Source organism: Erinaceus europaeus, chromosome 12 (genome assembly GCF_950295315.1).
Source record: "Erinaceus europaeus chromosome 12, mEriEur2.1, whole genome shotgun sequence".
NCBI classification, from domain to species: Eukaryota; Metazoa; Chordata; class Mammalia; order Eulipotyphla; family Erinaceidae; genus Erinaceus; species Erinaceus europaeus.
The window spans coordinates 11,631,272-11,647,170 of record NC_080173.1 but is presented as its reverse complement, the minus strand read 5'-3'; the positions used below and the strand labels follow the sequence as shown (position 1 = coordinate 11,647,170).

General features: G+C 51.8%; 1 protein-coding gene across 2 annotated transcripts; it reads right to left on the bottom strand.

Annotated features, from left to right (window-relative positions):
- Window positions 1-246: 246 nt before the first annotated feature.
- On the bottom strand, window positions 247-14,736 carry OTOP3 (otopetrin 3). 2 transcript variants are annotated; one of them, XM_060202711.1, is made up of 7 exons: window positions 14,491-14,736; window positions 6,981-7,397; window positions 6,747-6,883; window positions 5,464-5,522; window positions 5,116-5,234; window positions 2,123-2,931; window positions 247-739 (listed from the first exon to the last, which is right to left on the bottom strand). In XM_060202711.1, the coding sequence occupies exons 1-7, from the start codon at window positions 14,507-14,509 to the stop codon at window positions 569-571; spliced, it is 1,731 nt and encodes a 576-aa protein (XP_060058694.1). In that variant the 5' UTR covers window positions 14,510-14,736; the 3' UTR covers window positions 247-568. The 2 variants fall into 2 exon arrangements, with proteins under 2 accessions (XP_060058694.1, XP_060058695.1); XM_060202712.1 differs by lacking the exons at window positions 5,116-5,234; window positions 5,464-5,522; window positions 14,491-14,736.
- Window positions 14,737-15,899: the final 1,163 nt, after the last annotated feature.

The following is a 15,899-nucleotide window of genomic DNA, read 5'->3' as shown; positions in this document are numbered from 1 at the left end:
ACCAGCCTGCTGTAGTCACCCATGGCTGCTTCCTAGAGAGGATGTCCTGGGGGAAGGGTGGGGGGTTTGAGAGCCCAGCCCCTCTCTTCCCACCCACCCCCATAGCAAAGGGAGGACTGGTTTTATCATTCCTGGTCCAGAAACAGGACTGTCACAACCCCACATCCCTACCCAGAAGGCTCGTCTCTTCCCACCTGACCCAGAGTGTCAGCTCTGTCCCCAGGAACAAATGCCACGAAGCCTGAATACAATCGATCAAACAAACAAGGTTTATGGCAGAGAAAGAGAGAGCTGTTGAACCCTGCCTGGCAGCTAATTAAGGAGCTCATTAGCAAGACAGGGTGTGTGGGGCCAAAGGGGCAGGGCTGCCTTCAAACTGCTGGTTTCCAGGGCTCTCTGGGCCTAGCAGCAAGGTCCCTTAGGGCTGGCTGGCTAGGGGCTCCCCAAACTTCCCAGACTCTGCACTGACTCCCTCCTGGAGAGCAGTCATGGGGGACTGGGGGGGGGGGTCATGACCCTGAGCTGGACTGATTGAGGCTCTGCTGTGAGTAGGTTCCCTGGGGGAGCTTCAGGCCCCCAGATAGACTTCCACCAGCCCCCCCACAGAGTGCATGCGATAGAAGACCCCCAAGGGCAGGCCGAAGTTGACAATGGTGAACCACGTCTGGTAGCCATAGAAGTCCTTTTCCAGGCCATTCTCAAACTCCGGGTGTATGCCAAATGCAGGCATCATCCACAGCTGGGGATGAGATGGGGGGTGTGGTTGAGTGGGGCGGAACTCTCTAGGACCCCAATTTACTCAGCTCAAAGGAGAGACCCCAGAACCTGCAGCTTCACCAGCACCCTTCACCCCCACACTTCACCCCTGGGCTTACAAAGCCAGCCAGCTCCCCCCGCCCCCATCCACCAGACCACAGCCACCTCCTTGGCATATGGATCCAGAGACCACAGGCTGCCATCAGTCAGGTACCATATATTCTGTCTAGCTGGGTTCTCCTGTCTTCTGGTCTCAGCCTCATTCTCTTGTGGGGTGCCAGAGATTGAATCCCAAGCTTCAAACATGCAAGGCTTGCTTTGACCCCTGAGATACATCCATGGACCTCATTCTTCTGCTGGTCACAACTCTGCCCCTCACACCCCGACTCCACCTCAACTTTTGTCCAAGTTCTTCCCATTTCTCAGGGTTCAGATCAAACTTTCATGGAGACTTCCTGGGCCACTGGACTCCCCTCCCCTGCCTGAGAAACGATTGCACTTGTGGGCCAGGCCACAACTTGAACTCTGCCAGCTGCACCACCACCATGCTCTCGGCAGTCTACCTCTCCAGGGTCACATGACTCTGAGCTGTCCAGGTATTGTCACTTACAGGGTGTGGGGCCACCATGGGCAGATCAAATAAGCCAAGGGACAGTGTCAGTGCCTACCTACTACAGAGATGGAGAGGTGGGCGAGGGCTTAGCAGCTGTCAGCAGAGAACCTTTCACTAGAGGATTTTTAGGAAACTAGGCACTTGCAGATTGGTAAGAAAACTCACCTGGATAACACACTTGGTCAGTCATGTTCACGCCCTGGCTGGAACCCAGCTGCTGCCACCACACTTAAGGAGGCTTCGGTATTATGCTGTCTTTCCCTCTCTTCCTCTTCCTGTCTCTATCTTTCTATTTGCCAGCTGACAGAGTCAGTGAAGCCTCAGTGAGTGGAAGGAAGGAAGGAAAGGAAGGAAAGGAGGGAGGGAGGAAGGAAGGAAGGAAGGAAGGAAAGAACAAAGAAAAAGGAAAGCTAGGCACTTTCTGATCTCTTCCTTGGACAGAGTTTAGTTAGTACTTGTTTGGTAACTCCAGAGCTACCCCCTCCCTCTCTCTCCCGGGTCCTCATCACCCCAGTTAAACAGTAAGCTTCCCAAGAGCAGACTTCATACGTGCCTGTTTAGAAAGAGCACCCATGCATGCAGGTGTGGGGACACTCTGCTCTTACACAGCAGGGGGCTTTGGTCATCAAAGGGACAAGCCAAGATGCCTTGGGGCAGCTGCTGGTGGCCGTCCTCTGGTCCTCTGGCCCCCACCTTTCCAGGGCCGGCCTGCCAGCCAGTCCCACGCCCACGCTTCCCTTGAATGCCTCTCACCGTGATATTGCAGAGGATGAGGAAGAGGGCTATCTCCTTGAGCACTCGCCGCTTCCAGTTGAGGTGGCTGTAGGAGTGGATGTAGGCCAGCGAGACCCTCCTCAGGCCCTGGCTCAGCTCCAGCAGGGAGCCCCTGCGGGGCCCCTCGTCGGCCTCCCCCTTAGCCTCGGGCAGCACCCCCACTGGAAGCGGGCGCCGGTGCAGGCCCTCGATGATGAAGAGGTTCTGGGCGATGTGCTGCAGGATGAGCAGTAAGGAGTAGGCCAAGATGAGGCGGTTGAGCAGCTCGTGGGGCCGGGTGGCCACGATGGCCACGATGGAGAAGTAGGCGATGCCCATCTGGCCCAGCGCCGCGCCCATCAGCAGCACCACGTCCAGGCTGCGGGTGGGGTTCTTGAGTGTGTCCAACTCTCGCTCCTCCAGCCCATGGATGGCCGTGCCCGCCAGGCACGCCAGGCTCATGGCGGGCAGCACGGCCACGTAGAAGGCATAGTAGAGGGTGAAGTACTGCTGGGCGATGGTGGGGCCGCTGGCTTCGATCTGGAAAAGCACGAAGACGCACACACCGGCCACCAGCACCAGCAGACCCAGCAGCGGCCCGAAGATGACCCCGTGCAGGTGGAAGGGTGCCTCGCAGCGGGGGTGGGTGCCCGAGTTGGGGGTCAGGCGGCGTCCCACGTTCTTCCACATGACGAAGACCACCGCGCAGCAGATGAGGCAGTATTCCGTGCTGAAGGGGTAGAGCATGACGTAGCCCTTCCTGAAAACTTCGCACACGGTGGCATTGAGACAGTGGCAGGTGTCGTTGCCTGTGAGGTGTGTGGGGGGGGGGCGCGGGGGGGACAGACATTCAGCAGGGTGAACCCAGCTGCACACGTCAGTCCGCTTCACCCCCTGGAGGATGCCAGAGGAGAAAGGGACCCGGAGACCCATTTGACAGCGCTGGAAACCAAGGCCCAGAGATAGAAATCAGAAATCCCATCTCTGTACAAAGGGATCCAAGAGATTAGGCGCCGAGGTTACAGAAGTAATTGGACACACAATGTCTCTGGTGCCAAATGTTGTCTCTACAGATTACTTGCTGGGTGTAAGGGGGGGGACCTGCAACTATTTTATTTATTTTAAAGTCTTTTTTTAAAATAATTTTTTAATATTTATTTATTTTCCCTTTTTGTTGCACTTGTTTTATTGTTGTAGTTATTATTGTTGTTATTGATATCATGGTTGTTGGATAGGACAGAGAGAAATGGAGAGAGGAGGGGAAGACAGAGAGGGGGAGAGAAAGATAGACACCTGCAGACCTGCTTCACCGCCTGTGAAGCGACTCCCCTGTAGGTGGGGAGCCAGGGGCTTGAACCGGGATCCTTCTGTTGGTCTATTTTATTTATTTTAAATCTTTATTTTTATTATTGGGTAGAGACAGAGAGAAATTGAGAGGGGAGGGGAGATAGTGAGAGAGACAGAGAGAGATCTGCAGTCCTGCTTCAATACTCCTGAAACTTTCCACAAGTGGGGACCAGGGGAATTGAACCTGGTCCTTGTGCACTGTAATGTGTGTGCTTAACCAAGCGCACCACTGCCTGGCCTCCAAGTCTGTAACTTTATACTGGGAGGAGCCGGCCATCACATCAGAAGCCCCTGTAGCATGCACAGGGGTGGAGGGTGGGGGGTACGGGTGGGGTCCAGACACAGCTTTTCAGTGAGGTACCTTACAAAGCACACAGCTTCACCTGTGAATACTGGGGACAAATGTTCTTGACCTGAATCTAATCAAAACTTTGCTCCTTCTTTTCAGAGTCTAGAAAAAACAGGGAGAGGGAGATAGTTAAATGCCACCACTAGGAAGCAAATCTCGGCTTTATTAGGAAGGAAAGAGATCAAGGAGATTGAATAACCAAATACACTGTAGATTTAAACATGCCACCCTAAGAAACAGTTCACGGGCTGGCTGATGAAGGGGGAATAGAGACTACTATAAAGGTGGGATGTTAGGGAATTCTGTTAAGAAGTCTAATAGCATTGCCACAGTGCAGGGAAATCTTTGAAGGGATGCATGCCGAAATGTCTTGCGATGAAATGCCACGATTTCAGACATGAAAGTAGCTCATCAAAATTAAAGTGAATATAGCAGAATGTTAAGCATTAACTGGTGATGGCTCTGTCAACCTCTACTCATGTAAGTTTAATTTTTAAAAAACTTATGGGAGAGAGAGACAGAGACACCAGAGCACTAAAACATAATGCCCTGGATCTCAAGCATGAATGTTATAATAATAATAATAATAATAGTAATAGTAATAGTAATAATGATAATAATGTCTCATGATGTTATCTGCCCAAAGTGCTCATTACACAGCTCTTTTGAAAACTGTCTCTGGGGTGTAGAGAAAGCCCATAGTGTATAGCATGCCCTGATTTATGCTCTGGGTGTGTGAATGAGTGTGCTGGGCAGGCCTGGCTGTACACAGGTCAGGATGGTGATGCCACCTGTTGGGGGGGGGCGTTGTATATAAACAGGTGTGGTGGGGTCCCACAATGATGTCCCTATTTAGGATTATGGGGCAGGTTGGACTAGGAACATGGATGAGTATGGGGGTGGTGTCTTTGTGGCCAGAAATGTCCTTTACCTCCAGAAGGCCTTTTTGTTTCTTGCAAGTAGAATGCAAATACCAGGGGGTGGGGTACATTCCTGGATTTATCTGTGAATAGCTCAGCCAGGATTTGTGGCTAGCTCGGTGACAGCTAGATAAAGCCTCCATGGGGCTTGCAGGGTGGCCGCCCCTCATGGGGCAGGGTGGGGGCCACTGCCTACGTCAGTGCTCTGTGTAGTCATGATCTGGTGTCTAGAGTTTGCTCCTAACTCTATAGACTCACTGAGCGCCTCCCATTGGAGAGAATGTAGGGTGTGTGTGTGTGTGTGTGTGTGTGTGTGTGTGTGTGCGCGCGCGCGCACATGTTGGATGTGTGCAGGGAAGTCCCATTCTTCTCTGTACCTGAGAATTTCTCCATGAGCGCGCCAAGCTCAACCTCTATCTCACGGTGCATGGAATCATTGGTGACAGCCAGGACCCACAGTAGCAGGTTGGTGGCCAGTGTCAGCATCAGGCCACACCTGGAGGAAAGGCCAAATTCTACCAACCTGTCCTAGCAGAGGCTCCAGACCCTCCCCATCACCACCTGGGGGGCAAACACTGTGTCTCCTGTCCAGATCCCATCAGACTCTCCAGGAGAGACAGCCCTGGGGACCCATTCCCAGACTGACCCCTGTCCCCAGGGTTACCCAGTCCAGGGAAATCATTGGGGTGGGGGTGGGGGTGGGTGGGCAGGCCCCACTGGCTTACCTGGTGAAATTGGTCTGTATCTGAACACAGTCCTTACAGTGCTTCCAGAGCACCCAGGTCTGAAAGAGAGGGGGCCCTGAGCCCAGGGGTTGGAGGTGGGGAGATGGTGGATGGGGGCTGAGCTCCAGCTGCCTGGGCCGGAAGCAGGGGTCCACCACTTGCTTCCATGTGACCGTTTGGGCCAGTGGCAAAAAGATCGCTGAGCCTCAGGCACCTCAGTTCTAAAGTAGGACCGAGATGTTTACCTCTCGGCAGAAATGCCACTTAGTGAGGAAATAAAGGATGGGAATGAAAACCCTGCGCAGTAACACCCGGTACAAACAAGAACTCAGAAGGGACTTGGGTACTCATTGTTAGTTTCTCTCCTTCTCCTTCTCACCAGAGCACTGCTCATCTTTGGCTTATTGTGATGCTAGGGACTGAGCCTGGGACCTCTGGTGACTCAGAAATTAGAATGTTACATTATCACTGGTGCTAACTTCTTGGCCTCACTCTTATTTTTTCATATGAGAGAGAGACCGACCAAGACACTTTTCTTGCCATTTATGATGCTCTCTCTTTTTTGTTTGTATGTGGTTCTGGGAATCACCCCCGTGGCCTCACACATGCAAGGCACGAGCCCCACTGCTGAGCCACCTCCCTTACCCTAGAAACTCATTACTACTGTGTTCGGAATGGGGACATATCATACTGGCTTATGCAACAGACTTTCATGCCTGAGGCTCTGGAGTCCCAGGTTTAATCCCAAGCACCATGAGCCAGAGCTAAGCAGTTCTCTGGTTAAAAAAAAAAAAGGTGTGTGGGGGGGCTGGGTATGGCACACCCAGTAGAACACTCATGTTACAGTACGTAAGGGCCTGGGTTCAAGCCCCAGGTCTCCATCTGCAGATGGAAAGACTCACAAGCAGTGAAGGAGTACTGCAGGTGTTTCTCTTTCTCTCTTCCTTACTATCTTCCCCTCTCCTCTCAATTTCTCTGTCTCTGTTATAATAAATAAATAATATAAAGTTATGAAGTGTTATATTAAAGATAGTAAATGAAAAGAGAGTCCTCTGTTCATCTGGAGGGGCATGTGAACTGAGCTACAAGAAGCTCCTAGGTGCCCGCACACCAGCGACACACATGCTGGTGCAGTATGCCAGGCATGTGGACACACAGAGGGCCGCTGTGTGTGAGCACAGACCCCAAGCTGTGTAGGCACCTCTGCCCGTAGGCACAGGGAGGGGTGTGTGTGTTTGTGGGAGGGGTGTGCCGGGAGGCACGGGGAGAGGAGAGGCCATCACCTGGACGCTGATGAAGACGATCTCGATGGCAGGGAAGATGAGTTCCAACTGGGACTTGCACTGGATGTGGCTCACGTCGTAGCCCACACGGAAGACACTGAGGCAGACGGTGCAGCCTCCAAAGAGCACCAGGGAGCCTGGCCAGGCCAGGAGGCATGGACATCTTCCTGTTCCCACCCCAGAGTGGGTTCTCCCTCCCCACCCCTGCTCCCCCATAGGCTAGCCCACACTCACCCCGAACCCAGATTGGTCCTGCATGGGGGTCCCGGTAGAGCACGGCGTGGGGCCGGCGTGTGGTGCCCACTGAGTAGTAGAGGAGCCAAAGGAGAGACAGGGCCTTCAGCGCGGCCAGCAGGATCCACACATCGCCCAGCGTGACGGCCACCTTGTTGAAGATCATGCTGCAGATGAAGGCACCTCCCAGGAACACCACGTTGAGGGCCAGGAGCCCGGAGAAGAGCTGCCCTGCCTTCTGGGCCTGCCGGTCTCGCCGAAGCAGCAGAGAGAAATGCCTCACCAACCATGACTTCTGACGGGGGGAGATGGGTGCCCCAGTCTCCTCGGCACCCATATCTGCTTGGCTCTCCTTGACTGCAGCTGTGTCGGTTTCTAGTGCTTCTGGGGTGGCTGCTGGTGAGGCCTCAGGAGGAGCTGGAGATGGAAAGGGGACTTTGGGTAGCTGCCAGTCTGTTATGGGTTCAGTCCCACTCCTGTCTCCAAAGGCTGTGTGACGTACAGTGAGTTATGCAACCACTCTGGCCAGGACTTTGGAAATAATAGCAGCTATTCTGTCTACATTCCAGAGAGACGCAAACAGTCCAGGGGATATGAGAACCTCTCGTGCTCCACACAAACAATGGGACCATTTCCACAGGCTTGAGCATCTACCCCTACCACCTGCCCTGTACCTGACTCTAAAGTGAAACAGTAAATTCTGTCAGAGACCCAGGGAGACCCAGGCAGTTTCCAAGACTTTTTTTTTTCCCTTCTTCTTTTGCCACTGAAAGGTAGTGTGTGCCTGACTGCTTTCTGGGAGGAATTTACTTCTGAGGTCACGGAGAACAAGTAGGTATTCTCGCAAGTTCTTACTCTGACAAGTTGGGCCCTGGACAATGACTGCCGAGTGTGTGGTGTTGACAAGGACCCTGAGGTTGGCTGGGGGCTTGGTGAGAAAAGGTAATCTGAAGTGCTACTCCATGATGGGTGTAGAAGCTCTGTATAAACTTCCTTTCCCAAATTCTAGAGGAGTCCCACTGGATTCATTGCAGGAATTTCTCCCAGGGAAGGGAGGAGGGATTTAGAACCAGGAATGATTTGATGCTATAGTTTTTTTTTAAAAAAAAACATATTATTGTGACCTGGGAAGTGGAGTACTTACAGTATTGGATCTGAAAGCATCAGGCCCTGAGTTTGACCCCTAGATCACATGTACAGGAGTGATGCTTTGGTTCTCTCTCCTGTTTTCTTTCTTTATATTTTTATATTTATATTTTTTATATTTATTTATTTTCCCTTTTGTTGCCCTTGTTGTTTTTCATTGTTGTTGTAGTTATTGTTGTTATTGATGTTGTCGTTGATAGGACAGAGAGAAATGGAGAGAGGAGGGGAAGACAGAGAGGGGAGAGAGAAAGACAGACACCTGCAGACCTGCTTCACCGCCTGGGAAGCGACTCCCCTGCAGGTGGGGAGCCGGGGTTCGAACCGGGATCCTTACATGGGTCCTTGTGCTTTGAAAAAAGAAGGGAGTCAGGCGGTAGTGCAGCGGGCTAAGCACACATGGCACAAAGCCAAGGGACCAGCATAAGGATCCCTGCAGGTGAGGAGCTGGGGGCTCGAGCAGGGATCCTTATGCTGGTCCCTTGGCTTTGTGCCATGTGTGCTTAGCCCGCTGCACTACCGCCTGACTCCCTTCTTTTTTCTATTTTTATTTCTTATTTACTGGATAAAGACAGAGAGAAAATTGAGAGAGAGAAGGAGAGACAGTTCCTGTGAAGCTTCCCTCCCTGCAGGTAGGGACAGCGGTCTTGAATCCAGGTCCTTGTGCATGGTAACATGTATGCTCAACTGGGTGCACTACAGCCCAACCCCTCTATCTCATATTAATACATAAGATAAATCTTTAAAAATACATGAATTGGGAGTCAGGTGGTAGCACAGTGGGTTAGGAGTCGGGTGGTAGTACAGTGGGTTAAGTGCATGTGGCAAAGAGCACAAGGACCAGTGGAAGGATCCCAGTTCAAGCCCCCGGCTTCCCACCTGCAGGGGAGTTGCTACACAGGCGGTGAAGCAGGTCTGCAGGTGTCTGTCTTTCTTTCCCCCTCTGTCTTCCTCTCCTCTCTCCATTTCTCTCTGTCCTATCCAACAACGACGACATCAATAACAACAGTAATAACTGCAACAATAAAACAACAAGGGCAACAAAAAGGGAATAAGATAATATTTTTTAAAAAATACATGAGTTGGCTGGGGGTAGATAGCATAATGGTTATGTAAAGTGACTCTCATGCCTGAGGCTTCAAAGTCCCAGGTTCAATCCCCCAAACCATCATAAACCAGAACTGAGCAGTGCTCTGGTTATTAAAAAAAATAAAAATAAAAATGCATAAAGTGTGTTATTAATAGTAACTTTAGAGGCTAACATATAGCTTACATGGTAGAGCATCTGCCCCACAGACCCCAACATCACACAGAAGCACCATGGCACAGAGGAAGCTCCTGGATGATAGAGTGGTGCTGTGATGCCTTTGTTTCTCTCTCTCTAAAATACAAGAATGGGGGGGCAGGTGGTAGTGCAGTGGGTTAAGTGGGTTAAGGATCAGCTCCTGGTTTGATCCCAGTTCAAGCCCCCAGCTTCCTACCTACAGGGGAGTCACTTCACAAGAGGTGACACAGGTCTGCAGATGTCTCTCTCCCCGTCTCTGTCTTCCCCTCCTCTCTCCATTTCTCTCTGTCCTGTCCAACAACAACGACAGCAATAAGAACAACAATAACAATAATGACAACAATGATAAACAACAAGGGCAACAAAAGGAAAAAAATAGCCTCCAGTGCAGGCACCGAGCCCCAGCAATAACCCTGGAGGCAATAAATAAATAAATAAAATACAAGAATGATAAATACACTCTGAGCATTGGGATAAGCAGAGCACATGAACAAGGCTCTTGCATGCACGCACGCGCACACACACACACACACACACACACACACACACACACACACACACACAAATGTAACTTAAGGGATTGAGGAAGTGACTTGGAAGTAGAGCATTTATCTCACATGCGTGAGGCCTTGAGTTCAAACTCCAGCACGACACAAGAGTGATAAAGACAAAACAGCAGAACACTATTTCTGGAGGAGCAATGCTCCACATTTCTCTCTATCTCACGCTTCTATTAAAAACAAAACAACTGTAGGAATCTTATGAGCTTGTGAGCCATCACTAATAAAAATAAATAAAAGTGGTTTGAGAAGTGGCACAGGGGATAAAGCACTGGACTCTCACGCATGAAATCCTAAATTCAATCCCCAGTAGCACATGTACCAGAGTGATATCTGGTTCCTTCCTCCTATCTTTCTCATTAATAAATAACTAAATTTTTAAAGATTTTATTTATTTATTAATGAGAAAGATAGGAGGAGAGAGAAAGAACCAGATATCACTCTGGCACATGTGCTGCCGGGGATCAAACTCAGGACCTCATGCTTGAGAGTCTAAAGCTTTACCACTGCGCCACCTTCCAGACCACAATAACTAAAATTTAAAAAAAATTATATTTATTTATTTTCCCTTTTGTTGCTCTTGTTGTTTTTTATTGTTGTTGTAGTTATTATAGTTGTTGTTGATACTACTGTTGTTAGGAGAGAGAGAAATGGAAAGAGGAGGGGAAGACAGGGAGAGAGAAAGACACCTGCAGACTTGCTTCACCGCCTGTGAAGTGACACCCCTGCAAGTGGGGAGCTGGGAGCTTGAACCAGGATTCTTATGCTGGTCCTTGCACTTTGTGCCACCTGCACTTAACCTGCTGCGCTATTGCCTAACTCCCAAAATAACTAATATTTAAAAAGGTTTCTTATATATATATATATATAACTGGTCTGAACTGGTGGCTTAGTAGTGGAACACACACGTGAATCCCTGAGTTCAATCTCTGGCTATATATATATATATATATATGTGTGTGTGTGTGTGTATATATATATATATATATATATATATATATATATATGGCTAATTTTAAAGCACATTAAAAGTTTAGAGGGAAAGTTCTGAGGTTGACTTGTGATGTCAGTCATGAACCTGGGATAGACTGGGATCTGTGTGAATGTCCTGCCCTTGACCTTAACAGAACTGTTATCTTCTTGCCATGTCTGGATGTCCCAGGACAGTAAGGGGGACGCCATCCCTGACCTTCCTCTTCTCCTGCTTCTTCCTCATTATTACCAGGCTTTTACCTAGGCTGGCAACTTTACCATCCCTCTCATTCCTTAAGTGCAGCTCAGAGTCCCTGCCTGCACACCAGCACACTCTCTCCTGCAGATCCTCTAGGTGTGGGGTGGGGGTAGAGTTGATCTAGAGAGCAGGCATGGCCCTGCGGGTTCTGGGTGCTGTGCTGAGGGGAAGCCTCTCCTGAGCTGACTTGGGAGCCTTCCTCCCTAGCCCTGGTCCCTCCCCTGCACTCTCCCTGGGCCTCACCACTAAGTGCTCACTGTCCCCATTCTGCAGGCTGCAGGGAGTCTGCTTCCTAACCCACTATCTCAGCGAGTGGCATTTTCACCCCCATACTTAGCAGGGAACAAGATGTCCTCTTTGCCTCTGCCCTCACCTTTCTTCCTCTCAGGCACTGAGCCTATCCATTACAGCTCACAAAAGAACTCAGATTTGCCTTGAGCTCAACCACTAGTCTCATCCAGGGCTCCCTTTGCTCTCTCTCTTGGACTGGTCTCCCTGCCTGTTTCAACTCTCCCCTTCTGGTGGCTCAGCAAAGGCAACCAATTGCCCTTGGTATTAAAGTCCAAACCACTTAGCATGGCTTTTCAAAATGAAACAAGGCAGAGCAGGTTTGGCTTGGAAGTTTGGACTTGGAGCCCATTAAGTGCTCAAAGCAGAGAAACCCATATTGCTTCCTGGGCTGGCCTCAGTTTACCCTCCAGCACTACCACCAGATCCCACTGTTTTGCCCCTTGGCTGTGCCATTTCTGGCGATTTCCAGAAAGCCATTGCTTCTGTTCACTTTCCTATCAACAGCCACGCCCTGCAGCCACGCCCTGCCACCCCCATACCCAGCCCTGGCCCTGCGGCTGACTGCAGCTTGCCTGGCAGGGTTTAGCCGAGGCTCCCTCTTCCAAGTAGCCTCCTCTCAACCTCCCAGCCAAGTTGGGCCCTGGTGCCCCAGGCTTGCTTTCAGAGCATCACTATCACGTCTGATTCTAATAAGCTGTGCTTAGCTCCATCTCTCCTTCTGGGTTCTGAGCTGCAGGGACTTCAGACTATCCACCCCTTTTTCTAAACATTTAGAGGCCCTAGCCACATCTGGCTCTGGAACACATCTCTCCAGGCCCCCATGCTCCCATGTGTCACCTGCACAGTACTTGTACCTTGTTCTCTTCTGGGGGCAAAGAGAATAATAAAAAGTTGGTCTTCTCTCAAAGCATCTACAGGTGATTTTCCCCTTTTCTCAGGTCTTCCTGTGATTGCTGCCCTAGTGCTGCTCCTCCCTGTCTAACCTTTTGTCATTCTCCAGGCACGCGCCACAGGATTTTCCATTTCACACCTTCCCCACAGTGCCGGGAGTCTCCATTGAGAGCTCCTGCTTCCCTCCCTGCCCTCCACCCCCACCCCCTTAAGCACCTCTCTTGGGAAACCTCTCCCTGCCCAAGCATGCTGGTGGCCACTTTGTTGGGGCCACTCCCCTCTGTTGAGAGTGGGTGTTTGCTGTCTGGTGAGGTTCTGTGGGTGGGTATGTCTTGTTCCCTGGAAGGCCAGGAGCTCCTCCAGGGCACAGTCCAGCGCCTGGCTGGGATTCCCAGACCTAGCACAGACACAACATTCCACTGGTGTTTGCAGACCGCCTCTGGCATTTTCTACGAAACTTTCAGCACCAGGACTGTGGACAGAGACCCTTCTCAAGAAACTTTTCCCATCCAGGCAGGGTGGGAGGAGACTTTCCAGGAGATCTTTATCTTTCCTCCCAGGCTTAGCCAGGTTGAGCAAGCTCAAGTCTCACAGGCATACCTCTCTGCTGCTTTTCTCCCAACCCTCACTGCTCCATCTCACCTCCTCACAATCTCCTCCACCCTCCCAGGGCAGGGTAGCCTAATGACTAGATTAAGAGCCCAGATTTTGACACTTAGGCTCTCTACTCTCTGTGCCTCAGTTTCCACATATTTAAAACAGATACACAACTAGGGAAAAGTACTTTGTATATAGCAAATGCTCAACAAGTATTTCTTGAATGAATCGACAAAGGAGTTACTTACCTCGTAGGGTTTTTGTCAACATTAAATGATTCCATGCATGTAAATATATGCAGAGCCATGCCTGGCACACCAAAAGCTGCGTGTTACCTATTCACACAGTCCCTGCTAGTTGTGTCCAGACCATGGAGAGGCTGAGAAGGTCAGGTGAATCTCAGAGACAGTTTTTACTTGGCCTGGGCGAGGGGCATAGAGGGAAAGAAACACTAAAGGACAAGGTAAGTGGATGTTCTCTTTCCAGGGTTTTCGCCAATGCCCGCTAGAGGGAGCCCCTCAAAGAGATGCATTCGGTCCCCCATCAGGGTGGGCCCAGGGTGGGCGCGTCGGAAGAGGGCGAGGGCACCTAAAAACTGCTGAGTAGGAGTCCGTCACCCTCTGGTCCGCCCCTGGGCGCCACGCCACCAGTGCAAGGGAGGGCCCGACGCCCAGCTGGTTTGTGGGTCGACCTAGGTAAAGGCAGGTGTTGAAAACCGCGGCCCGTCGGAGCGCAGCGCTGGGCCAAAAGCGCAGCTCCAGCTCTGGGCGAGGCTGCAGAGCGAGCGCGAGTTGGGGAACTTCAAGATTTCTCTCGGAATCACTCAAGAGACAGCGGAGCTAGAGAAGGCCGCTACACGCACTCCTCAGACCCTGTGTCCACGCAGCCGTCTCTCCAGATCCCGCCCCGCCCCCAGGCTGAGTTTTAAAAAATATATATTTATTTATTTTCCTTTTTGTTGCCCTTGTTGTTTTTTTATTGTTGTTGTTATTATTATTATTGCTGATGTCGTCGTTGTTGGATAGGACAGAGAGAAAAGGAGAGAGGAGGGGAAGACAGACAGGGGGAGAGAAAGACAGACACCTGCAGACCTGCTTCACCGCCTGTGAATCGACTTCCCTGCAGGTGGGGAGCCGGGGGCTCGAACGGGGATCCTTGCTCCGGTCCCTGCGCTTTGCGCCACGTGCGCTTAACCCGCTGCGCTACCGCCCGACTCCCCCAGGCTGAGTTATTTTCGGGGTCTCCCTGGCGCCTGCGGCCCCCTTTTGGTCGTGCGCGCCTTGCTGGCCTCTGCGCGCTTTCCTCCTCGCGTTCCCCGCGCCCCAGTTCTTGTCAAGGAGGTGGGGTCGGGTTACTCCGGTTGCTAGGGTCGCCGTCTCCAGGGCCCCCCATCTCTGCAGCCTCTGGTCCCTGAACCCGGCTTTAGGAGAGGGGCAGATGTTAGTGACGACGGTGGGGTTGCTCCGCTCGTGCTGCGGGGTGGGGGTGGGGGTGGGGGCGGGGGCGCCGTACCTGAGGCCGGGGCAGGCATTGCCCGGGTTGACTAGGGACCGCGGGCGCGGCGCCGATCGTCCGTCCAGCTAAGGTCCCCACGCCCGGACCCAGGCCTCCGACGTCCTCCCCCGTGGGACTGCGCAGCCGCCGCCCGAGCTCCGCAGCCCATCGATTATTTCTGTTGACTCTGGGGCTCTCATTAATCCTGCGTTCATTACCCCGCGGGGGCTCCAGCCCGCAGCGCGCAGCCAATAGCGAGGCGCCTCGACGGGCGGGCGGGGCCGGGGGCGGTGCGGGCGCTGGCAGCCAGGTCAGGGGACCTGGGGCGGGCCTCTGTCTGGGTGGGGTGGCTTTCGATGTCCTTGGGCCAGCAGTGGAGAGCTTGGTGGTGGTGGTGGTGGTGGGGTGTTTCGGGTCACATTTAGGTGCCCTTCCCCTCCCCTTGGGGTCGACTTTTTCTGTACCCCCTCCTGTCACCAGGTATGGCTGTGGCCTCGCAAAAAGCCACTTCCCCACGTGGCCCGGACCCTCTCACTACCTGAATCACATATGAACTTGGGGCAGAAGAGACCCCATTCTGAGAGAGGTGAGTGGACCGGAAGGAAAGCTCACTCCCCCATCTCTCCCCTCTGTAGTGCCTCTGACCCGCCACCTCATTCTGCTCTAGACACTTCTCTTTCTGTTGCTCTCACACTTTCTACAGAAAGCCATCTCCTCCAACCCCATTGCCACCCTACCCTGTACCCTTCCACCTGACTGGCTGACCTCCAATTCTTTCCCTTCTTTTAGAAGCCCTGGTCAAGCTCTCAGTTCCATCGGCCTATCTCAGTCTTCCCTCCTTTAGTCCATCTCTCTACTTTTTTTCTTTAATTAATTAATTATTGGATAGAAACAAATTGAGGGGGGTGAAGGAGATAGAGAGGGAAAGAGAGGCTGGGTGGTGGTGCACCTGTTTGAGTTCACATGTTACAATGCGCAAGGACCAGGGTTCAGCCCCCAGAGCCCACCTGCAGAGGGAAAGCTTTGCAATTGGTGAAGCAGGGTCGCAGGTGTCTCTCTGTCCCTTTTCCTTTCTACCATCTCATTTCCTCTCTATTTCTGGCTGTCTCTATCCAATAAATAAATAAAGATAATAAAAAAATTAAAAAGAGAGAAATAGAGAGGGAAAGAGAGAAATAGACACCTTCAACCCTGCTTCACAACTCATGAAGCTTGCCTTCTGCAGCTGGGGACCAGGGGCTTGAACCCAGGGTCCTTGTGCCCTGTAAGGTGTGTGCCCTCTGGGGGTGGTGTGCTGGAGAAGGCAATGAAGAGAGTGTGTCCAACCAGCTGGCTCCTCACCCCCTCCAGTCTTCAGTCTTTGGAATGTGTACTCTACTTTCTTCCTCTGCTCTTAGAAGCTGCTCAAGGACTGGACTCTGAGATAA

Excerpts from the sequence above, each read along its gene's own strand:
- OTOP3 (XM_060202711.1), bottom strand. Across the intron at positions 2,932-5,115 it reads GCTCATGGAGAAATTCTCAG|GCAACGACACCTGCCACTGT; the intron begins GTACAGAGAAGA and ends CACACCTCACAG. Across the intron at positions 740-2,122 it reads TCATCCTCTGCAATATCACG|CTGTGGATGATGCCTGCATT; the intron begins GTGAGAGGCATT and ends TCTCATCCCCAG.